The sequence below is a fragment of the Coregonus clupeaformis genome, unplaced genomic scaffold (genome assembly GCF_020615455.1).
Source record: "Coregonus clupeaformis isolate EN_2021a unplaced genomic scaffold, ASM2061545v1 scaf2241, whole genome shotgun sequence".
NCBI classification, from domain to species: Eukaryota; Metazoa; Chordata; class Actinopteri; order Salmoniformes; family Salmonidae; genus Coregonus; species Coregonus clupeaformis.
The window spans coordinates 32,621-56,860 of NW_025535695.1; the positions used below are offsets into that span (position 1 = coordinate 32,621).

Consider the following 24,240-nt stretch of genomic DNA (forward strand, 5'->3'; position numbering starts at 1 on the left):
GTGGAGGAGAGAGAAGCTCGGTGGAGCTCCATGTATTTTGTATCGCCGGGAATATTCCCTGTGTGCCTTGTATTTTCCAGTGCCCCTGTTTTGCGCACTGGAGTGTTTTTACTAGGGGTGTAACGATCCATCTACTACATCGATGTATCGATTTATATTCCTATGATCCAACTACATCGATCTGTGCTCGGCGAGTTGGCCTTTTGGACAACATATATCGATCTAACATCGTTTTAAAATGTAATAAATCGATTGTATCGATACTAGGAAATAACCCATTGGATTTAAGCACGTCAGACTTTATATGGATGTTTTTTCTTAGCACTTTTAATGATAAAGGCTTTAAACATTACTCGATTCACTCTGCCTATCCGTGACGTCATCGCGCCAGCAGCAGCGCAAAGGCGCCAAGACAACAAAGCATAGCATGGCGGATGACAGAGGAGAAGCCGACGAGCGAGAAATTATCAAGCCACCATTGCGGTCCTTACAAGAAACAGGAATCTAGGAAACTTCACCTGCACTGTCCAGTATCCAGGTATTTATTTCAGTCACACTGGTTGAATTTTTGGCTAAAAGGTTACTGAATCGATTTCAAGTCACTGAATCGCTTTCGGATCGTATCGTTCTAAATGAACCAATATCGTCCTTGAATCGTATCGACAACCACGAATCGTGATACAAATCGAATCGTTGTTAAAACGAATCGTTACACCCCTAGTAGTAGGTGCCAGGCACATGCGGTTTGAGTGTGTCAAGGACTGCAACGCTGCTGGGTTGTTCACCCTCAACTGTTTCCCGTGTGTATCAAGAATGGCCCAAGGACATCCAGCCAACTTGAGACAACTGTGGGACGCATTGGAGTCAACATGGGCCAGCATCCCTGTGGAACGCTTTCGACACCTTGTAGAGTCCATGCCCAGACAAAGTAGCTATAACCCTAGCATTAGAAGTTATTGGCTGCATTCACACAGGCAGCCCAATTCTGATATTTTTTCACTAATTGGTCTTTTGACCAATCACATCAGAGCTGATCAGTCAAAAGACCAACTAGTGAAAATACTAGAATTGGGCTGCCCGTCTCAACACAGCCATAGTGGCATCAGCGCTGCAAATTATTAGTATTCATAATATTTATTTAAAATCGCCAGTTGATTACAATAGCCTACCATAGCACGTTGAGCGTCATTCCATATTAAACTGCTGAACTAACAATAGTCGAGGCTAGTCTATCCTTTATGGGAAACTGTATAAATCTACTGCAACACAAACTACTAGTCTGAATGAATGTCTATATATGTCATATTTATCAAAATGTTAAAAACCAAGAAAAGTTAAAAACTAAACAATTTCCGATTTATTGAATGAGTCATGCATTTAGTCTCGACATGATAAAAGGTCAGTCTCTGTACCACGTGAATGAAAAGTGAAACAGAATTAGAACGCTTCTTAAGTGTTAGTGTTTTGATACAATGTAAAGTGGACAATATTTCTTCCCCTGTACATTCTAAATGTCTTTAGTATCAAGGTCAAGGCACTCCATATCAACCATAGTTAATTTACTGGAATAAATGCTTTGCTTGGTGTGAACCAATTCCGTCTAAAACCATGTCTCTTTCAGGAAGGCACAATGTTCAGAACTTTGAAGGCAAAAATCATACATATAGAGCAGACATCACTTTCGATTTGAAACAAGTGTGATCTATACAATACATTTCTATCTGGAGCAGTCTGAACATTGTTCTGCACTGAATATACCCCTTGGCCTCAGGGCCATCTGAATGGACAAGCATTTATCTGGTGTGACACTGGACGAAGACAAAAATTCTGCTTCTCCATGGTTCTGAATGGGGAGACATCAAAATCAACACCCAGGTTTGACTGACAGAACCCGCTCCAGCAAAGATAAATGCACTTTAGTTATTTATATAATCTTACAGAATAATGTTTGGGTTGGAATGAATGAAGGGAAAGGCAATGAAGTAGTATTTAGAGAAAAGTAAGCAGGAGTGTTAAACTGATAAAAGCACTTCCTGGGTACATGACCTGTACACCCTTGTCCCAACTGTTGCATTGATAAAAGTTGTACCTCCCGTACATCAAGGCATCTGTTTGCTCACAGGAATGACTGCATTTTGGAGAGACAAGTTGTCCGTTTTTCTACACACAAAAGCCCCCCACCAACGACTTAGCTTTCAAACATAAGACATGAGCAGATAATAAGTTATCCAAGCATGTAGCTCTTGAAACCGCTCTCTTCAATACTGAATACATGCTTGTGTTTGAGACTGCAAAAAAAAGAAGTAATATTTTAAAAATTCACATAAATCAAGGAAGTTGACTTGTGATAGCGAGCTCATACTGTTCAAAACAAGGAGAAATAAAACAGTCCAACAGACAGAGGAATGAGAGAAACACTCCCATTATTTACATAATCTGCTCAAGGACAACCCTCTCTCTGGATTGGCCCGAGTTATTCACAGGAATGCATCCGAGAGCCAACCAGAGGAACGTTTGAGCATTCTTTAAATATGCAACCTAAGTTAACATAACATACAATAATAATGTGTTAATATACACATTTCGTTAGAGATTAAAGACTAACATTAGTGGAACAGCAATGTTGAGTTTTTGCATAAATCCATTGTAATGGTTTTGTAAATTTAACCACAGGTAGCCATTTTGGTTCAACATAACTGTCATCAAGTGCATGAGGCTCATTACTACATTAATGTTCCTTCAAGTATGGTGGTTTACAGAGTGAAACTAGAAAATATCTACATGATGCATGTTGGTATGACACAGTCGGCATATTCAAATGGTAAAATGTCCTGCCCTTTCCTGATGGTTTCACATACTAGACAGACTGTTGCATGGTGCTTATTCAGTAAGGACAAGAGTCCCTAGAGAATTGAACTGTGACGATAGAGAACAGTCTCTTTTCTATTCATTGCATTTCTATCTATAACACTAAGTGCGTTACAGATGTGCTCTACTGAATGAGCCCCAGTTGTCCAAAACCCAGATTGAAATGAAACTGCACCTGCTATTAAGGATGGGAACAAAAACACATACAACCAGCAGCTTTGCTGCATGCTTGGACCCCTAATAAGAGATTAGTTGGTCCTAGTTCAATTTTCCAGTTCAAGTTTAAACATCGTTCAAAACACATAAAAACCTTGGATTAAGGAGTTGTTTTCCAGACAGATAACACTCATACACCAATGGTTGTTATAGTCCTTTTTCCCCTCTCTTCGGGTTGGCTCATTCTTGATAACCACAGAACTTTCAGAGAACAAAGAAAATGTCCATTAGAAAACCTCAGCAATTGATATGTCTTGTGCTTTCGTTGTCGTTACATAGTGGTTTCTCAACTTCTCAAAGTCAATTTTGCTCTAAGAACAAAAATAAGTACATATATTCTATATGTACTGCTTTGTGATGCTCTTGCACAATTGATCTACAGTTATTCATTTTTCATCCATTCTGAGAAAAGTCTTCTTGGCTCCTCTGAATATAGACCACTACCACATTGCCCCTCCCCCTTTTCAATGAAGTACCTTCTCCGATATTGATACTTATCCTTTTCGTGTGTGATTTGAACTGTGCGTTATGCCTCGTTTTAGAACAGTCAATGCGGTAAATGTCCTATGGATAGGAGGACAAGAGGGAGAGGAGGTGCGGACTCCCCCTCCACAAGGCCAAAACAAGGAGGGGGTAAACAGTGGTCCGTCTAAGACAAAGAACATACCGAGTTTGCAAACAGGTCCTGTAGCACTAGTCTATACACAAGTCCATTTTCCTAAATGTGCTGCTATGGCAAGCACACATGCGTGAGTCCATATGCACATGTTCACCACCATCTTTATATGTATGTTTGCTTGCTCTCCCATGTGGTTGTCCCATGTAGTAGAGTTTGGTGTCGAACTGTTCACATGATGCCGTTGGTGAAGTACTGGAAGCCGTCGTAAAGCTTGGTGGTGATGGAGCGCATGGAGCCATCCACCATCTGCTCCACCAGCACCTGTAGCTGCTCCTCCGTCAGGCTCATGTGGAAACGTTCCTTCAGGTAGCGGATGGTGCTGGAGCCATGGAAGCAGGGTAGGTGAGAGCCTGGTGGGGGGAGGAGAGAGGGGAGACCCAGGGAGAGGGAGTCAGAGGAGTTGCAATCCCAAGACCACAGAGAAACCGGGCAGATAGATAATGTTTATGGAAAAACACCACAACACACTGGTCATGCTAATATACCGTTTTAGCTAACAGTACCTTGCTGCATGATCTCCACTATTTGGACCACCTTCTCCATGTGTTTGCGAGCAGCTATCAGGCCCTGGAGCATCAGCATCTTGTAGTAGTTGAACATGTCTCCATCCAGGCCTCCCATCACCTGAGAGAACCACAGACAACAGAGGTTAGTCTTTACACATAAAAAACCAACAGGTTATGCAGGCTACTGCAGCTAACCAGCAAACTCGCTAATAGCATCTTTGAACACTAACAAATGTATGCATTTATGCAGTGAACATTTTGTGAGGTTTCTAGCTAGAGTAGATTGTATGATCAATTCCACAGTGTTCTCCAGTTTACACTTATATGACAATGCAAATTCGCATGCAGTATAATTCATTTGACTCACATCCACAAATTCGCTGGTGAGCTTAAAAGCGGAGGTCTCAAAGCCCAGGTTCCTGGGCGAGCTGGACAGGATGAAGCCAAAGTCAATGTGGATTATGTGGCCCTCCGAGTCCAGGAGGATGTTTCCATTGTGTCTGGAGAAAGACAGAAAGGAGATGAGGGATAGGGGAACTGAGTAAAGGGTATAGGAATAGAGGAGAGGGTGGGATGTGGTAGTTGATATCAGACCACAAAAACTGTGTTTACACAGGCAGCCCAATTCTGACCTTCTGCCCAAGTATTGGCAAAAGATCAGAATTGTGCAGCCTGTGTAAATGTAGCCAAACAGGCTCAAAGACAAAGGAAGCTAAGAGGGGAAATGGAACATGTGAGTAATGTAACGAGTGAAACTGAAGAGGGGTGAAAAGGGAGGGCTGCCCACCTGTCTTTAACCTGCAGCAGGTAGCAGATGAGACTGTAGCCGGCGCAGCTCTCCACAAAGTTGCACTGGGCGGTGAGGAAGGCCTCGGTGGTGTAGCTGCCGTGCTCCTGCAGGAAGTAGTCCAGCAGAGACAGCTGGCTCTGCTTCCTCACCTGGAGCACAGAAACAGCATTTTGTATGAAATAGCAACAGACACAGTATTCCATTAGAAAAAGCTACCGACACGGCATTCCATTAGAATTAGCAACTGACACGAAATAGTGCGTGATCAACCATTACTTAGATTATCAAAATCTTTCATCCCAAGAGGTACTGGATTACATAGCTAAACAACTCGGCTTGAAGTTATTGTTAGGCAACTTTGTCATGAGATTTCAAGTGCACAATTGGGTCCATCTCATTTTCTCTGCTCACCTGGTGCAGAGAGACAGCGTTCAGCACGGGCTCGATCATCCCGCTGTCCGATGACATCACCAGGATCTTATAGGGCTTGATCCACAGGGGGACGTGCTCCTGCTCCCAGATGGACTGGAGAGGAAAGGGGAGTAGTGGAGCGAATTAGTGATTGAATGAATGCTAATAAGAATAAATAATTCAGAGCATTTCTGTGGAATGGGACTCTACTGTGGAGAGTCAAGTACCTGTAGCTGGCTGAGCACCTGGAAGGCCAGTAGCTCTTGCCTCAGGTCGTCCCCACACTTCACGATGACCGACAGCAGCCGCCAGTTTGGCAGGTGACCGTAAGGGGAGCCCTCCCTTATCCGCCTGAGGGATGGAGAGAGCGGAAAGAAATAGTGAGACACAGCAAATGACTTTACAATGCCACAATGTGTTGTCTTCGCTGCACTAAGTGGGACAGACATGTATCCTCGGGTGGGGGATTGTGTATGCCCATCCATTTTGTCTCTTCTAGTAATTACACTGCTCAAAAAAATAAAGGGAACACTTAAACAACACAATGTAACTCCAAGTCAATCACACTTCTGTGAAATCAAACTGTCCACTTAGGAAGCAACACTGATTGACAATACATTTCACATGCTGTTGTGCAAATGGAATAGACAACAGGTGGAAATTATAGGCAATTAGCAAGACACCCCCAATAAAGGAGTGGTTCTGCAGGTGGTGACCACAGACCACTTCTCAGTTCCTATGCTTCCTGGCTGATGTTTTGGTATGAAGCTGGCGGTGCTTTCACTCTAGTGGTAGCATGAGACGGAGTCTACAACCCACACAAGTGGCTCAGGTAGTGCAGCTCATCCAGGATGGCACATCAATGCGAGCTGTGGCAAGAAGGTTTGCTGTGTCTGTCAGCGTAGTGTCCAGAGCATGGAGGCGCTACCAGGAGACAGGCCAGTACATCAGGAGACGTGGAGGAGGCCGTAGGAGGGCAACAACCCAGCAGCAGGACCGCTACCTCCGCCTTTGTGCAGAGGAGGAGCACTGCCAGAGCCCTGCAAAATGACCTCCAGCAGGCCACAAATGTGCATGTGTCTGCTCAAACGGTCAGAAACAGACTCCATGAGGGTGGTATGAGGGCCCGACGTCCATAGGTGGGGGGTTGTGCTTACAGCCCAACACCGTGCAGGACGTTTGGCATTTGCCAGAGAACACCAAGATTGGCAAATTCGCCACTGGCGCCCTGTGCTCTTCACAGATGAAAGCAGGTTCACACTGAGCACATGTGACAGACGTGACAGAGTCTGGAGACGCCGTGGAGAACGTTCTGCTGCCTGCAACATCCTCCAGCATGACCGGTTTGGCGGTGGGTCAGTCATGGTGTGGGGTGGCATTTCTTTGGGGGGCCGCACAGCCCTCCATGTGCTCGCCAGAGGTAGCCTGACTGCCATTAGGTACCGAGATGAGATCCTCAGACCCCTTGTGAGACCATATGCTGGTGCGGTTGGCTCTGGGTTCCTCCTAATGCAAGACAATGCTAGACCTCATGTGGCTGGAGTGTGTCAGCAGTTCCTGCAAGAGGAAGGCATTGATGCTATGGACTGGCCCGCCTTCCCCAGACCTGAATCCAATTGAGCACATCTGGGACATCATGTCTCGCTCCATCCACCAACGCCACGTTGCACCACAGACTGTCCAGGAGTTGGCGGATGCTTTAGTCCAGGTCTGGGAGGAGATCCCTCAGGAGACCATCCGCCATCTCATCAGGAGCATGCCCAGGCGTTGTAGGGAGGGCATACAGGCACGTTGAGGCCACACACTACTGAGCCTCATTTTGACTTGTTTTAAGGACATTACATCAAAGTTGGATCAGCCTGTAGTGTGGTTTTCCACTTTAATTTTGAGTGTGACTCCAAATCCAGACCTCCATGGGTTGATACATTTGATTTCCATTGATAATTTTTGTGTGATTTTGTTGTCAGCACATTCAACTATGTAAAGAAAAAAGTATTTAATAAGATTATTTCATTCATTCAGATCTAGGATGTGTTATTTTAGTTTTCCCTTTATTTTTTTTGAGCAGTGTATATTTCTATATACCAATCACCCACCTGACTTTCTCCTGCCAGGGCTCCTTGAGCGCCACAGCGGACGGGTCCTCCGGATCTTTCCGGAACGTTGTGGGGGTGTGGGCCAGGTTCTCTGATAGACGTCGCCTAAGACAAAAGAAACATGCGGTTGTAAAACAGCTATCCAGACCAAAACTCTATAACAATAAAGTCTTAAAGACAAACTACAAGCTAGCAGGGCAATTCTGTCAGGCAGTGACCCTGTACCTGATGTCGCCAGCGGCGATGAAGACAGGCTCCTTGCTCTCCGTGCTGGTGATGCTGTCCACAGAGAACTGGGAGATGTTGTCACTGCTACTGGTGTGGCCTTCTGGGAGCTGGAACCATAGAAGGACCCCAGAGTTAAAGTACATTCAAATCTGATTCACCTCCTCCTTCCCCAACAACCTAGTCATCAAAATGTGACTTAAAGTCAGACGGTGCCACCATGTGGTTGCCATGGGTACCTACCTCCACTTCCAACTTGCCGATGTCATCCACGGCCCAGGCCTCGTCGTCGTTGTCGTAGTTGGGCACGGTGGAGAAACTGCCGGCGCGCTGCTCGGCTGTGATGCCAACGCACTCCGGGAGGAGGTTGTCCACAGAGCTGGCGCTGCGGATGCATGTCTCCGGGATGCGCAGGGGAATGCCGGACGTCTCGAACCTCTCGCACTCCAGCACCTCCACGTAGATGATGTACGGGGCCTGAGAGGAAGGGGAGAATGAAGAGGTCACTGGAGTTCTAGACCTATTTTTGTAAGGTACATTTATGCAGGAAGTCCCATTGACAAAGAGCATTGGGGCCCACTCCATCTAAACTCCAGGCTCCTCAGGAAATAAATAACAAACGAACAAATGAGTTAACTAATTAATCGTGTCAAACTACTAGGCATTCTGGTCACCTTGTTTTTGGAGCCTGTGTGTGTGTGTACCTCCTTATACATGTGTATTACAACAAGTTGCCTCACCTTATCTTTGGAGTTGAGCACCACGGCCTGTGTGTGGGGAATGCGCACCACGTGGTGGTCGAAGGCTGCAGTGGGCAGCCAGACGCGGGCTGGCAGCTTGTGGTTGAGCTGTGACAGCTCTGAGATGAGCTGCCAGGTCTTCTGCTCCTTGGTGGGCAGCGTGGCCAGCCGCTTTCCGATGCCCATCAGAGACTTGATGAACTCCCTCTGCAGCGTCAGGCGCAACGGCTACAGAGAGGAGGAGCGAGGTTAGGAGGAGGAGAGCTGGTTAGAATCTAGATCAAGACAGATGTCTTTTTGTGTTCTGAAGACATTTACAACAAGCTACAGCAAATAACAAGTGGCACATCTTTTTTTTAGGGTCCTTCCTGGAATGACTGCACACACAAAAAAAAAAAAAGAGGCTGAGAAAGGAGGGAGGAAGATGGGTATGATGGGAATTGAAAGAAGGATGTTTTAGGAGCGGAATCTGAAGAGAAAACCAAGGGGAGGTATAAGACTAAGAATGCATGGGCACAGGGAGAAAGAAGCAAATAAATTAAATTCTGTCAACCCATTGCAGTACCACATACTAGCACCAGAGATCAACACCACAATGGTTAAAATGAGAGACTTGAGCGAAACCCAGATACCAAACAAGCTCTTGGGCCTTGGAGATGTTTAGTCAACTTATGGTGTCCAATATCTTCATATTTAAAGTATGAGCAATATTCAATACCATTATAGTAGGTCAAAGTACAAATCTAGGAAGTCCTTTGTTCTACAGTCCACCATTAAGGCTACTTTGAAATTAGATAACATCTCAATCATAAGGTTACTATATAAAAAAAGTACTTACATTTTGTTTTGTTATGGAAACAAGTTCCAATTAAGTAGGCTAACATATGGGACAGTTAACATTTTTGTTAAAATACTTAACACACAAGAAAAAAAGGTTAATTTGTTAGTTCTTAGTTAAAGGTAGACTCAGTGAAATGTATGTTGCCACGAGCAGCACCGCAGATATTGAGATGAGCGAGATAAAATACTTTGCTCACACAGTCGCACTGTTACAGCATGGTAGCCAAGGGACCAAAACAGCGGAGAAGTTGAGCCTCGCACTTCAACGCTCTTAGTTGTTGTGGAAATTGACCCACTATGCTGTTTACTTTCTGCATCTACGTCATCCCACTGAGTCTACCTTTAATACCAGGTAGGCCAATTTTTGCCACATGAACTACTGCCAGTGGCGTATTTGTTGCTTAGGACTACCATGTAAAATGTGTAAACGTGTGTAATTATGACTGACTTTGACTGACTCTCCTTCAGTAAAGGTTACTCCAGGTGTCTTTACATTTAGCTGAGTCTCCCCATTCCAAAACTCCCAGAAGCATTTTTCAAAAACATGAAGCAAGTTATCCGATTACAGAGAGAAAAACAACCCAAGGGGTTGAGACCATTGCACTACATGCCAATGTCCATACTTTTATACCACAAAGAAATCATGCCCAATGCATACATGTGCTAGTTGGTGTGGACATTGAAACAGAGCCTAGAGGTGGCGTTGACACACAGATTAGGGCTAGGGCTGTTGCGGTGACCTTATTACCGCCAGTCACGAGTCGTGACCGCAGTTAAATTCCCGTTGGTAAAGGTACTCCCAATCCAAAACTGCGCAAATGAACGGTGCTGATGGATAGCCTACCAAACTTGCTAATGGCCTGGAACTCAGTGCTCTATTGTCCCTCTAATCACATCATGATTTAATTTGAATAATCTGAATGATGAGGACAAATAATTATGGGAGTTACAGTTCCTGTTCCGAAATGGACACGGGAAAGCCCCGGACCCAATATGCATACATTTTTAAAAACTCTCCCGAAAGGACAACTGGTCTGATCCGAGTGAGGGAAGCAGCAGAAAAGCCAATTGTTTTGCTACTTTATTCAACCGGACCCATGGGAGGGGAGAGAGCGAGAGCGAAGGCTGTTAGGGAGTGGAGGCCGTTCGGTGTGTGTGTGAATGTATGAGTAAGCACCATGAGCCTGAGAGAGAGACCGCAACCACTGTTAACTTCTTGCTAGTTATTTATCATCCAATCCGATTATTCAGTACCTGTCTTGACTGTATCAAACTGAGAGAAGCTAGCTAACTCGGCTAATTGAGCCTAGCCATAACATTACTGCGCTTTTCACCGTCCTACCGTTAGCCTACACATAACTCCACTCAGACTATAGCGTAAATAGCAGCATACCCGTTGGCTTTTGGTTGTTGTAGCCTCTCATTTCACTTTTAATTCCATCTTCCGTTGATTAGATCTCCCCCTCTCCAAATCATCAATATATAGAGTTGCATCATGCAGCCCTTTATGTTTTGATTCCCTGGTTTATAAGCCTATCACAACTAAATCAATAATGGATTTTATTGTGATGGCTATATTAAAAATGTACTTTGACTTTTTAAAATCTAGATGTTCCAAAAGCGAGCTAAACATGTTTATGTTAATTAACGGTCAATTACCGTGAGACCGGCAGTCATTTGCATGACAATTACCGCCTGCCAAAATTTCATGACCGCCACAGCCCTAGTTAGGCCTATTCAAAACCACAGATTTTCCAGGTCGAGGAACCTGTATTTCATAGCATTTCCTTGGTCTTTTTGTGTTGACAGGCAAACCAAGCAGCTTCCTTAGCATTCTACTTTTGTAGTCAAATGTCAAAATGCCTTTCCTGTGAAGAAGTGTATTTTCTGGATCATGACCAAACGTCATGACTTCCTGACATTACTTCCAGAGTGGACAGGACGTTCTGTTGAGGAAGGGTCCCCGAGTGTTACTGGGATTGGATTTCCCTATTCAAAACAACTGATTCTGGACCCATGCTTAACGAGGCAAAATAATTGGTGTTCCAAACAAATAAAGTGGCTGGGTAACACTTCCCAAAATGTAATTCATAGATTTGAAAAGGTAGAGTGGATATCTGCTCTATCATATAGAGTCGAGTCCTGTTAGGGCTGGCACAATAACCGTATATATTTTTTTATTTTACCTTTATTTAACTAGGCAAGTCAGTTAAGAACATATTCTTATTTACAATGACTCCATTGTAAAGTGCAAGGGTGACAATATACACTACATTACCAAAAGTATGTAGACACCTGCTTGTCAAATATCTCATTACAAAATCGTGGGCATGTTGGAAGATGTTGGAACATTGCTGCGGGTACTTGCTTCTACTCAACCACAAGAGCATTCGTGAGGTCGGGCACTGATGTTGGGCGATTAGGCCTGGCTCGCAGTCAGCATTCCAATTCATCCCAAAGGTGTTCGATGGGGTTGAGGACAGGGCTCTGTGCAGGCCAGTCAAGTTCTTCCACACCGATCTCAACAAACCATTTCTGTACAGACCTCGCTTCGTGCACAGGGGCATTGTCATGCTGAAACAGGAAAGGGCCTTCCCCAAACTGTTGCCACAAAGTTGGAAGCACAGAATCGTCTAGAATGTCATTGTATGCTGTAGCGTTAAGATTTCCCTTCACTGGAACTAAAGGGCTTAGCCCGAACCATGAAAAACAGCCCCAGACCATTATTCATCCTCCACCAAACTTTACAGTTGGCACTATGCATTTGGGCAGGTAGCGTTCTCCTGGCATCCGCCAAACCTAGATTAGTCCGTCGGACTGCCAAATGGTGAAGCATGATTCATCACTCCAGAGAACGCGTTTCCACTGCTCCAGAGTCCAATGGCGGTGAGCTTTACACCACTCCAGCCGACACTTGGCATTGCGTATGGTGATCTTAGGCTTGTGTGCAGCTGCTCGGCCATGGAAACCCACTTCACGTTGCTTCCAGAGGCAGTTTGGAACCCGAAGACAGACGATTTTTATGCGCCATGCGCTTCAGCACTCGCCGGTCTCGTTCGGTGAGCTTGTGTGGCCTACCACTTTGCGGCTGAGCCGTTGTTGCTCCTAGAGCGTTTCCACTTCACAATAACAGTACTTACAGTTTACCGGGGAAGCTCTAGCAGGGCAGGAATTTGACAAACTGACTTGTTGGAAAGGTGGCATCCTATGACGGTGCCACGTTGAAAGTCACGGAGCTCTTCAGTAAGGTCATTCTACTGCCATGGTTTGTCTATGGAGATCACATGGCTGTGCTCGATTTTATACACCTGTCAGCAACAGGTGTGGCTGAAATAGCCAAATCCACTAATTTGAAGGGGTGTCCACATACTTTTGTATATATTGTGTATTTGACCGCAACTGGATCCAAATAACTGAAAATGTAATTCTCATGCTGATTAGATTTTCAAATATGTAATGCATTTCAGGAGTCTAGCCTAAAATGAGCAATTAGCTGTAGGATACTTTCCGGAATGTACCTGTATAGACAGTAACTGCTCACCCAATAGACATGTAACCAAAGTACACGTTGCTGATGACAACTGCCTTGGGGATAGAGTCGACAGGGAGACAGAGCCGGAGGCTTGGGTTACCTGCAGAACACAACAAGGTGTGGCAGAAATGCATTTTCTCTGTGTGCATGTACGTCAGCAGTAGAGCAGACTTCCTTTGCACTTGTTGTCCAGGTGATTGTTGAACACAGGGCGATGTGTTAGAATACCATTTTGTAAGGGCGGAGCTAAAATCGGGTGACAACGCATAGCTCCTCTGTACTAGCCTATCTGATAAGGAAGTCAGTCTAAAGACCTACAACTGATTTTACAGCAGTCAAATCAATGTTGAGGCATTTGCCTGCCACCGAACGTCTTTATGTTCAAGTGAATAATGCTGGGCCCGACATTGATGCTTGACCGAACGGATAAGTAAAAAATAATAATAAATCACGCCAAAAATCACAAAAATCTAACAATTATACTACCCCAATCAGAATTTGATCAAAGTGTCCTCTGTTATTGTAGGCCTACAGGCACGAGTGGTCTTTCAATCATGCAGTCGCAAGATGTGTTTTTGAGATCAAAGCGAGACTAGCTCCACGTGAACATGTTGATATTGATTGCTAGTTAGTGAGCTATTTACCCAGTTATAGCCAATTTTTGGTCAGCAATGAAAATCTTGGAAAAGTCATGGTGTGTCCATCACCTGCATGTGTTCAAGTGGGCAGTTGCCAGAGGAGAGAGGGGGTGAGAGACATTGCGCAGCAGGTAAAATAATGATTTTGCCTATAGACTAACTAGATAGCCATTTCAAAACATAGTGAGTGGCTGGTTCTCGCTAGTTAACTATTAGCATGTATTAATGTCATTGTCATGTCAGATGTCCTATATCCAGATAAACTTTCCACCGGCACTCACGTATAACCGCAAATGGCCGACATGCAGTTGATACAGGTGTGTTGATGAAACCAATATTGCATACTCCGGTTGTAAAACAGTCTCTCAAACGCTCAGAATTTGCTAGGATTCTCCTCTATTCAATACTGGCCATGTAATTCTGACATATACAGTGGGGAGAACAAGTATTTGATACACTGCCGATTTTGCAGGTTTTCCTACTTACAAAGCTTGTAGAGGTCTGTAATTTTTATCATAGGTACACTTCAACTGTGAGAGACGGAATCTAAAACAAAAATCCAGAAAATCACATTGTATGATTTTTAAGTAATTCATTTGCATTTTATTGCATGACATAAGTATTTGATACATCAGAAAAGCAGAACTTAATATTTGGTACAGAAACCTTTGTTTGCAATTACAGAGATCATACGTTTCCTGTAGGTCTTGACCAGGTTTGCACACACTGCAGCAGGGATTTTGGCCCACTCCTCCATACAGACCTTCTCCAGATCCTTCAGGTTTCGGGGCTGTCGCTGGGCAATACGGACTTTCAGCTCCCTCCAAAGATTTTCTATTGGGTTCAGGTCTGGAGACTGGCTAGGCCACTCCAGGACCTTGAGATGCTTCTTACGGAGCCACTCCTTAGTTGCCCTGGCTGTGTGTTTTGGGTCGTTGTCATGCTGGAAGACCCAGCCACGACCTATCTTCAATACTCTTACTGAGGGAAGGAGGTTGTTGGCCAAGATCTCGCGATACATGGCCCCATCCATCCTCCCCTCAATACGGTGCAGTCGTCCTGTCCCCTTTGCAGAAAAGCATTCCCAAAGAATGATGTTTCCACCTCCATGCTTCACGGTTGGGATGGTGTTCTTGGGGTTGTACTCATCCTTCTTCTTCCTCCAAACACGGCGAGTGGAGTTTAGACCAAAAAGCTCTATTTTTGTCTCATCAGACCTCATGACCTTCTCCCATTCCTCCTCTGGACCATCCAGATGGTCATTGGCAAACTTCAGACGGGCCTGGACATGCGCTGGCTTGAGCAGAGGGACCTTGCGTGCACTGCAGGATTTTAATCCATGACGGCATAGTGTGTTACTAATGGTTTTCTTTGAGACTGTGGTCCCAGCTCTCTTCAGGTCATTGACCAGGTCCTGCCGTGTAGTTCTGGGCTGATCCCTCACCTTCCTCATGATCATTGATGCCCCACGAGGTGAGATCTTGCATGGAGCCCCAGACCGAGGGTGATTGACCGTCATCTTGAACTTCTTCCATTTTCTAATAATTGCGCCAACAGTTGTTGCCTTCTCACCAAGCTGCTTGCCTATTGTCCTGTAGCCCATCCCAGCCTTGTGCAGGTTTACAATTTTATCCCTGATGTCCTTACACAGCTCTCTGGTCTTGGCCATTGTGGAGAGGTTGGAGTCTGTTTGATTGAGTGTGTGGACAGGTGTCTTTTATACAGGTAACGAGTTCAAACAGGTGCAGTTAATACAGGTAATGGGTGGAGAACAGGAGGGCTTCTTAAAGAAAAACTAACAGGTCTGTGAGAGCCGGAATTCTTACTGGTTGGTAGGTGATCAAATACTTATGTCATGCAATAAAATGCAAATTAATTACTTAAAAATCATAAAATGTGATTTTCTGGATTTTTGTTTTAGATTCCGTATCTCACAGTTGAAGTGTACCTATGATAAAAATTACAGACCTCTACATGCTTTGTAAGTAGGAAAACCTGCAAAATCGGCAGTGTATCAAATACTTGTTCTCCCCACTGTATATACACACACACACATATATACAGTGGGGAAAGAAAAGTATTTAGTCAGCCACCAATTGTGCAAGTTCTCCCACTTAAAAAGATGAGAGAGGCCTGTAATTTTCATCATAGGTAAACGTCAACTATGACAGACAAAAATAGAAAAAAAAATCCAGAAAATCACATTGTAGGATTTTTATGAATTTATTGGCATATGATGGTGGAAAATAAGTATTTGGTCAATAACAAAAAGTTTCTCAATACTTTGTTATATACCCTTTGTTGGCAATGACACAGGTCAAACGTTTTCTGTAAGTCTTCACAAGGTTTTCACACACTGTTGCTGGTATTTTGGCCCATTCCACCATGCAGATCTCCTCTAGAGCAGTGATGTTTTGGGGCTGTCGCTGGGCAACACAGACTTTCAACTCCCTCCAAATATTTTCTATGGGGTTGAGATCTGGAGACTGGCTAGGCCACTCCAGGACCTTGAAATGCTTCTTACGAAGCCACTCCTTCGTTGCCCGGGCGGTGTGTTTGGGATCATTGTCATGCTGAAAGACCCAGCCACGTTTCATCTTCAATGCCCTTGCTGATGGAAGGAGGGTTTCACTCAAAATCTCACGATACATGGCCCCATTCATTCTTTCCTTTACACGGATCAGTCGTCCTGGTCCCTTTGCAGAAAAACAGCCCCAAAGCATGATGTTTCCAACCCCATGCTTCACAGTAGGTATGGTGTTCTTTGGATGCAACTCAGCATTCTTTGTCCTCCAAACATGACGAGTTGAGTTTTTACCAAAAAGTTATATTTTGGTTTCATCTGACCATATGACATTCTCCCAATCCTCTTCTGGATCATCCAAATGCACTTCAGACGGGCCTGGACATGTACTGGCTTAAGCAGGGGACACGTCTCGCACTGCAGGATTTGAGTCCCTGGCGGCGTAGTGTGTTACTGATGGTTGGCTTTGTTACTTTGGTCCCAGCTCTCAGCAGGTCATTCACTAGGTCCCCCGTGTGGTTCTGGGATTTTTGCTCACCGTTCTTGTGATCTTTTTGACCACGGGGTGAGATCTTGCATGGAGCCCCAGATCGAGGGAGATTATCAGTGGTCTTGTATGTCTTCCATTTCCTAATAATTGCTCCCACAGTTGATTTCTTCAAACCAAGCTGCTTACCTGTTGCAGATTCAGTCTTCCCAGCCTGGTGCAGGTCTACAATTTTGTTTTTGGTGTCCTTTGACAGCTCTTTGGTCTTGGCCATTGTGAAGTTTGGAGTGTGACTGTTTGAGGTTGTGGACAGGTGTCTTTTATACTGATAACAAGTTCAAACAGGTGCCATTAATACAGGTAACGAGTGGAGGACAGAGGAGCCTCTTAAAGAAGAAGTTACAGGTCTGTGAGAGCCAGAAATCTTGCTTGTTTGTAGGTGACCAAATACTTATTTTCCACCATAATTTGCAAATAAATTCATTAAAAAATCCTACAATGGGATTTTCAGGATTTTTTTCTCAATTTGTCTGTCATAGTTGACGTGTACCTATGATGAAAATTACAGGCCTCTCTCATCTTTTTAAGTGGGAGAACTTGCACAATTGGTGGCTGACTAAATACTTTTTGCCCCACTGTATATACACACACACTACTGTTCAAAAGTTTGGGGTCACTTAGAAATGTCCTTGTTTTCACAAGAAAAGCAAATTTTTTGTCCATTAATTTAACATCAAATTGATCAGAAATACAGTGTAATACGCGCTTTCTATTCTGGCTAGAGCGCTGTTCTGTGAAGGGAGTAGTACACAGCGTTGTACAAGATCTTCAGTTTCTTGGCATTTCTCGCATGGAATAGCCTTCATTTCTCAGAACAAGAATAGACTGACGAGTTTCAGAAGAAAGTTGTTTGTTTCTGGCCATTTTGAGCCTGTAATCGAACCCACAATTGCTGATGCTCCAGATACTCAACTAGTCTCAAGAAGGCCAGTTTTATTGCTCCTTTAAAATCAGCACAACAGTTTTCAGCTGTGCTAACATAATTGCAAAAGGGTTTTCTAATGATCAATTAGCCTTTTAAAATTATAAACTTGGATTAGCAAACACAACGTGCCATTGGAACACAGGACAGATGGTTGCTGATAATGGGCCTCTGTACGCCTATGTAGATATTCCATTAGAAATCTGCCGTTTCCAGCTACAACATTAACAATGTCTACACTGTATTTCTGATCAATTTGATGTTATTTTAAAAATGGACAAAGAAAATGCTTTTCTTTCAAAAACAAGGACATTTCTAAGTGACCCCAAACTTTTGAACGGTAGTGTATATAGAAACAGAAATAATTTGTGTAAAGCGACAGCTGCATCTGTAGTTAAACCCCTCATGTATGTTTCCATTGAATCCCACTCTGGGGGGAAAATGGTGCTATCTGAATCCACCACAGTGCCCCAGCCCGGCGGCTATGTTGCCAAGACGACGCGAGGTGGGCAGGAAGAGGGAAGTAGTGAGGCGGAGAGGGCATACCTGGGCACTGACAGCTGAGCCCAGACTGTAAACAAAAAGGGCTGTAATGCAACACCCACCCAATCTGCACTGCGGGGGTGATCCCACTCACATTACAGCGCGGCTCAAAATTGTGGACATATTTCACAGCATTCTTCTTCCTCTTCACTGTGATTGGTGCCTCTTGGTTTTTCCCTCACTGTTGCAATCCAGCCAGAGGCCAAGTAAAAAGATCAAAACAAAATTAGTCAGGTCAGTCCTTAGGCCAATAACCAGGACTAACAAGATGGCGTGTGAAGCCTTATCAATAAGGACTATCAGTACAGTATTTATTATCAAAGCAAAATGGACTGCTTGGCATCCAACTAGTGATCACTGTGTACTAATACCACAGAGTTTCTAAACCCAGAGGCGCAACACGCGAGACTTCCCATAATGCTTGCGAAGCAGACTCAGCAGACCAGACCAGGGTTTGGTAAGTTAATGGGAGAAGTGAAAAATGTATTCTTAGTTGTTAAGTTTCTCGAAATCTAAATGCAACACATAGATTCAAGCTAGGCTTAAGTAGCGAAACTGTCATTACTACAACCTCATGAAAGTGACAGGTTTTTATTTGACAAAAACTTTGATATAAAGTTGTTTTTGTTGAAAATAAAAACCTGTCACTTTCATGAGGTTGTAGTAATGACAGTTTCCGCTACTTAAGCCTAGCTTGAATCTATGTGCTTTGATTTGACGGCCTGCACGACCGTTAAACCCGACGATGTGTTTCTGCACATGAGCTTAGCTAGCTAACGTTGCCAAAACATCACCTACAAGCGTGATCGGGGATTTCTATTGGAGAAGCAGTTTCTGCCCATCTTTGCTAATACATCCTAAAGAGCAAAGTCAATAAAGCGAAGTGCCCTTGAACTCCTTTGGGCTGTTGGTTGCATTCTGTGGATTGTTAATGTGATCCACCTGCCCTACAGGATTCTTCACAGCACAGACACAGATTAAACAGGGATCACTGGCCACAACAACATCAGCAGGGAGGTTTGATGCAGGCATACGTGGGGAAGGGAGGGGAGGAAAACAGAGTGAGGGAGAGCGAAAGAGAAGGAGAGGAGATTAGCTGAGAGAGGGATGGGTAGAGGATTTTAAAAAAGGATGACAAAAACAGGCACAAAAAACAGAATAGAGAGAGGTGAGAGGAAACATTGGTAGTAGGGAGAAAATGCATAACACAGCAAGATGCCTGGGAGAGTCCAAGAAAGCTTTGAACGAGGGGAGAGGGACCATCTTTCTGCTATAGTTCAGGACCTTGTCCCATCTAAAACTACCCAATTTGATTTCTCATAAAATAACTGATCCCCTGATGAGAGAGAGAGAGGACTGACAGAAGGTTGCAAGCCAGACAATCAGTGAGACCGAGAGAAAGGCCAGACAAGAGGAAGCAGAAAACTTCCACCAGAACCATATCGCTCGTCAACACTGACACAAATCCTGCCCCAACACAAACATGCTCACAATAGCATCTGCTAAACAATCTAATGTCTGCAATGATAGAAAGTGACCAATTTTTTCACCAAGCTCTCCATTCGAGAGGGACCCACCCTCAACCTCACTCTGACACCAGCTGCAGAGCAATCTGGCTGAGAAGTCCAGCCAAAAAGGAGAGGGAGGACACTGCACGCCCAAAACAATAGGGAGGGAACTCTGGAGATGTGGGACAGATGCTACCTAACCCCACCCCCTTCTTTATTAGTTAGACTGAGGGTAGTCTGGATAGACCATAGAAAGAGCTGGAATAACGCTCTTCAATGTCCAAAACTCGTACTCCTGGGCTCCCAAAGAATGTTCAATTTTGACAGAACAGTTTTTGCACAAGTAATATTATTGTGAGACATGGAAGACGAGCCTGCAAGTCGCAAGCAAACGCTGCACCTGCGAATAATAAAAAGTATTGCTGACTCAGCACACTCCAGCATGGCTGATCCAAGTTTCCCTTGCTGAATCCCACAGTGTTCTGTAGGACAACCATTTACTACTGACACACAGATGGAGAAAAACTTGGTATTCAGGTTACTCAGGGTTTCCTGTGCTTTATCATCCATAGGGACTATAAAAGAGAACATGTATGCAACAGGCCTACTATTAAAGATTAAAAACGTACAAAGACATTCTATACTCTACAACTCTGATCCCACTCTCCCTTCCCTCTTTTTGTATGACAAAATATGTTAAAAAAAGGTACTCACCTCATCGTAGCCACTTTCCACCTTGGGGTTGCTGGCTGTTCTCCTGAGGCTACTCCCCAGGCTTGTGCAATGCGTGGCGTCCGACTTGGATCGCTGATGTGTCCGCTTGGAAGGCGAGAGGTAGGCATCGGCAGGGATGATTTGGCTGTCGGGGGCCGGGGGCGGCTCCACGGTGTGCCGCTGGTGGTGTCGAATGTGGGCAACGTCCCGCAGCCCAGGGCTGGCGTCCGCAGCACCGGCGGGACCCACACCTTTAGAAGCTGAGTGGGGCTTTAGTTCGTCTGAGAGGATTAGCTTGCGCAGCTTGGTGCCGCGCGAGTGGCGCTGGGTAGAGATGTGCATGTCGGAGGAGTAGGCGCCGAGCAGCCATGCCGTCTGCAGGGAGAAGGCAATGCTCTGGCGGCAGCGGTGCACCACGTAGGGCCGGATGGCGTCGCCCATATCCTCGTCCATATAGGAGATGCAAAAAAGTTTGGTTAAAATTAGAGCTAAAGTTAAAGATGACTATATGGGAGTAAGAGAAGAAGAGTCCCATTTAAAGGTCCAATGCAGCTGTTTTATCTCAATTTAAAATAGTTTCTGGGTAACAATTAAGTACCTTACTGTGATTTATTTTAAATTAAAATGGTCAAAAATAAACTAATAGCTTCTTAGCAAAGAGACATTTCACAAGCAAGAATTTTGATAGGACTGTCTGGGAGTGGTGTGAGTGGGGAGGGGAAAACTAGCTGTTATTGACAGCGGTTTGGAGGTGTGATGTCACCAGGCAGGCCAACATTTCGTCTCACCACCATAGAATGACATTTCAGGCGTCTTTTAAAATGGCTCTTACACTAAAAACGGCATTGTAATCTTTCAGAATTTCACTGTTATTCCAACCTCAGTGTGGAATATATATAAAACACAGGAAAATCATGTTGACTACACTAAGGTTTTTAAGCAAACCTGGGACTTGAACCAACTATGAGAAGTCGGCATTTGATTTACAGTACTTACGAACAAAGGTCAGTTCAGGCGGTTACTGCAGTTTTGCGAAGGTCGGATATACAGGCCCTTTTGAAGTAGCTTCAGGGGGAGGGAATTTCAGCAACACACTACAGTACTAGACCACACCTTGAAGTCTTAATCGTCGCCACTTCTTGCTTTGAATTTAATTTGTCATGTCAGTAAAGGAAAATCTAAACAAACTCATGGTGTCCAATGACTAATTTGTCTGGTGAATGTCATTCATTATTTCACAATTGACTCATTTGAACCAATATGTAATGATACTGTACACAGCTGGTTTTATATCTGTTGTTTTTACCTGCCAAGCTCCATTTTCTAATTCTTGTGGAAACGTTTTTGAATGTTCTTAAAGGGTTACAGTGGAACCGGACACTAAAATGGAAGTTACTCACGCATACAAACACACATATTTATTTTCCACTTGTTGCAGGACCATTGCAGTTTTTCCAAAACCAATCATAGGTTTTTCTTCCCTTGCAGCCTCTTCTCTTCTGGCTGCCTTTGTGTTCTTTGGTTTCCACCTTTCTCATATCTTCCTTTGTCTTGAGGTCCTCCTGTTTCTTCTAGTCAGCTTTAATCCGTTTCTGTGTAAGTTTGTCCCACTCGTTCTCACTCTTAAAAGCAGCCAGATACTTGTTTCTGACTACCTTGACCCATTTCTCCTTTATGAAATCCTTCTGGGCCTTCTTAAACTTCATATCTTTGTGATGCCTCTTTTGTCCCAACTTCTTGTTCTTCTCCTACTTCTGTCTCTCATTTTCCATATTTTTCTGCTCCATCTTTGATGGCTCTTTCCATGACAGACCAGGGGAAATCTATTATTCTATTGATGTCACTTGTTAAATCCACTTCAAATCAGCGTAGATGAAGGGGAGGAGAGGTTAAAGCCTGGAGACATGGATTGTGTATGTGTGCCATTCAGAGGGTCAATGGGCAAGACAAAATATTTAAGTGCCTTTGAACGGGGTATGGTACACTGATACGTTCTCATACTTACAGCTATACATACTCACACTTTCATACTCACATTCACACACGAACCCCACCTTCAACAGGTCTGATCACATACAAGGCCCCTGGATAGGCAATCGAGTAGGCTACTTCCTTACATCAAACTAGATGTAGCTCCGGCGCTGATGTGCTCTGGCATTTACAGGACAGAGCGTACTCACCAATTCTTGCCCTCTCACTGTTTATTCTCTTCCCCTTGCGCCTTATCGCTCTATATTTGTATCTGTTTATGCAACCTATCTTCCTTGGCCATGCATGTATGTGATAGAGACAGAGATACTAATACCTTATGGGAATTAACCCTGTTCTTAGAATCAGCACTGTAGAACATAGCGTGTATAATAAGTATAGTGTTAATTGCAGTGTAGCCTAGGTTGCCTCTGGCTATGAATGTTTCTGTACTTGTATCAGTACATTTTTGGCTAATAACATAGACCTAACAATTATTGTAAATGTGTGTTTACCTTGTGTTATAATAACCTATTTTCAATTTAAATGATAGGACTGACTGAAAAGCTGACTTCCTCCATTATAGGCTCCTGGTTGTAATTATTACATGTGTAAGCCCACAACAGCATTGCTGTTAGATAGCTTCATTTATTTAGTTAGCTATACGAAATTAATAATAGCCTAAAACTTATATTAGCTGTATGGCTAGCTTTATTCAAAATAGCAGAACATACCTGCCAGGCGACAAGTCAGCTCTCCCGCGCTGCCTCTCTTTACGCGAAAATCGTCATGCAGACTTGTGCCCTCATGGAGATTCCGTGCAGTGGATAATTAATACTGAGGTATTAATTTGTGATACTTCACTAGGCTAAAACAAGGTTTACTCGTTCATTCGTGTCGGTCAACCACTGAAAACATAAATGTGTCAAACTTTGTCTGCCTCTTCTTATCCATTTGGTGGAATTTCAACCATGCTCCGTCTTCTCTGCTTCCCACCCCTCCTCGTGCACTTCTCCAATCCTCCCTCTCAGTCTCACAACAAGAGGATAATGCTAGTGTCTCGTTTCCCCTAGCAACCAGTTGCTATAGGAATATTCCTTAGTAATTCAAAGTGTTGATGATGATGTTGAAGAGTCCAGATGTATGACCACGATAGTTAGATTAGGCTAGTTATTCAATCAAACACATTTATTTTACAATTATAGACCCCTAACCTAGGAAGAAATGTGTCTCTTATAAATGTCTGTGTGCAGTTACAGGTAGCATACTCCAAAAACTAGAGAAAATTCGACAAAAAATATATTAAATCCACCTTTTGCACAGTCCTCGGCATTTTAGCTGTGCACATTTCACATTTCCCAACACCGTTGCAGTAACTAGTCGTTTCTATGCGAAGCGGCTGCGGCCGCTTGTAGAAGTAGCCTTAATGACAGCACTTCCCACAGTGCGACCAAAAGAAAGATCTACACATATGCAATAGGTATTTATCGCTCAATACAAAAAGTGGATTTAATATTTTTCTGAATATTCTCGCTAATTTTCCCCAAACATCAGACACCCCCTGACCTCGGACACTTTCTAGCGGTTGGAGGACTGAATCACCTCGAGCTCAACATTTAAATGGACTGAAAAATAACGGTAAGTTTTGTGACTAACGACACCCTTTTAGCTAGCTGACCACCGATTTTCAGTGCAATTTATGTAAGTTAAGTTAGGTTTTGAGAGTTTTCAAAAAAGTTATATGTACACATTTTGTGGAACACGCTGCATATTGTAAAATTCGACTGCGCGACAGACCACACCTAATTTAATATCCAACTTTTTACCTCTGAAATATAGCTAACGGATTTTCTAATTGCTATCTTAGTTGCTAAATGTTGATAGAACTGCTAAGTAAGCAAAAAGGAAAGAAATTGTAAGTGTTAGATAATACATATCACGAAAACAGCTGCATGTTGTCAAGCTTTACCGTA

The 24,240-nt window shown here is 43.8% G+C and overlaps 1 protein-coding gene across 3 annotated transcripts; it reads right to left on the reverse strand.

Moving 5' to 3' along the window:
* Window positions 1-1,342: 1,342 nt before the first annotated feature.
* Window positions 1,343-23,384, reverse strand: LOC121566343 (phosphatidylinositol 4-kinase beta-like). 3 transcript variants are annotated; one of them, XM_045219305.1, is made up of 12 exons: window positions 23,002-23,384; window positions 20,300-20,749; window positions 8,532-8,759; window positions 8,035-8,268; window positions 7,792-7,901; window positions 7,567-7,671; window positions 5,698-5,821; window positions 5,471-5,584; window positions 5,057-5,208; window positions 4,637-4,769; window positions 4,267-4,387; window positions 1,343-4,113 (listed from the first exon to the last, which is right to left on the reverse strand). In XM_045219305.1, the coding sequence occupies exons 2-12, from the start codon at window positions 20,738-20,740 to the stop codon at window positions 3,932-3,934; spliced, it is 1,944 nt and encodes a 647-aa protein (XP_045075240.1). In that variant the 5' UTR covers window positions 20,741-20,749; window positions 23,002-23,384; the 3' UTR covers window positions 1,343-3,931. The 3 variants fall into 3 exon arrangements, with proteins under 3 accessions (XP_045075240.1, XP_045075241.1, XP_045075239.1); XM_045219306.1 differs by lacking the exon at window positions 20,300-20,749 and having other exon boundaries at window positions 23,002-23,381; XM_045219304.1 differs by lacking the exon at window positions 23,002-23,384 and having other exon boundaries at window positions 20,300-20,907.
* Window positions 23,385-24,240: the final 856 nt, after the last annotated feature.

What these genes read in the sequence shown, in the direction of transcription:
- LOC121566343 (XM_045219304.1), bottom strand. Translation starts at nt 20,752, where the DNA reads ATGGACGAGGATATGGGCGACGCCATCCGGCCCTACGTGGTGCACCGC. An exon ending in ATCGCCGCTGGCGACATCAG is followed by an intron (nt 7,672 to 7,791) that starts GTACAGGGTCAC and finishes CTTTTGTCTTAG; the next exon opens with GCGACGTCTATCAGAGAACC. An exon ending in AGGTGCTCAGCCAGCTACAG is followed by an intron (nt 5,585 to 5,697) that starts GTACTTGACTCT and finishes TTTCCTCTCCAG; the next exon opens with TCCATCTGGGAGCAGGAGCA.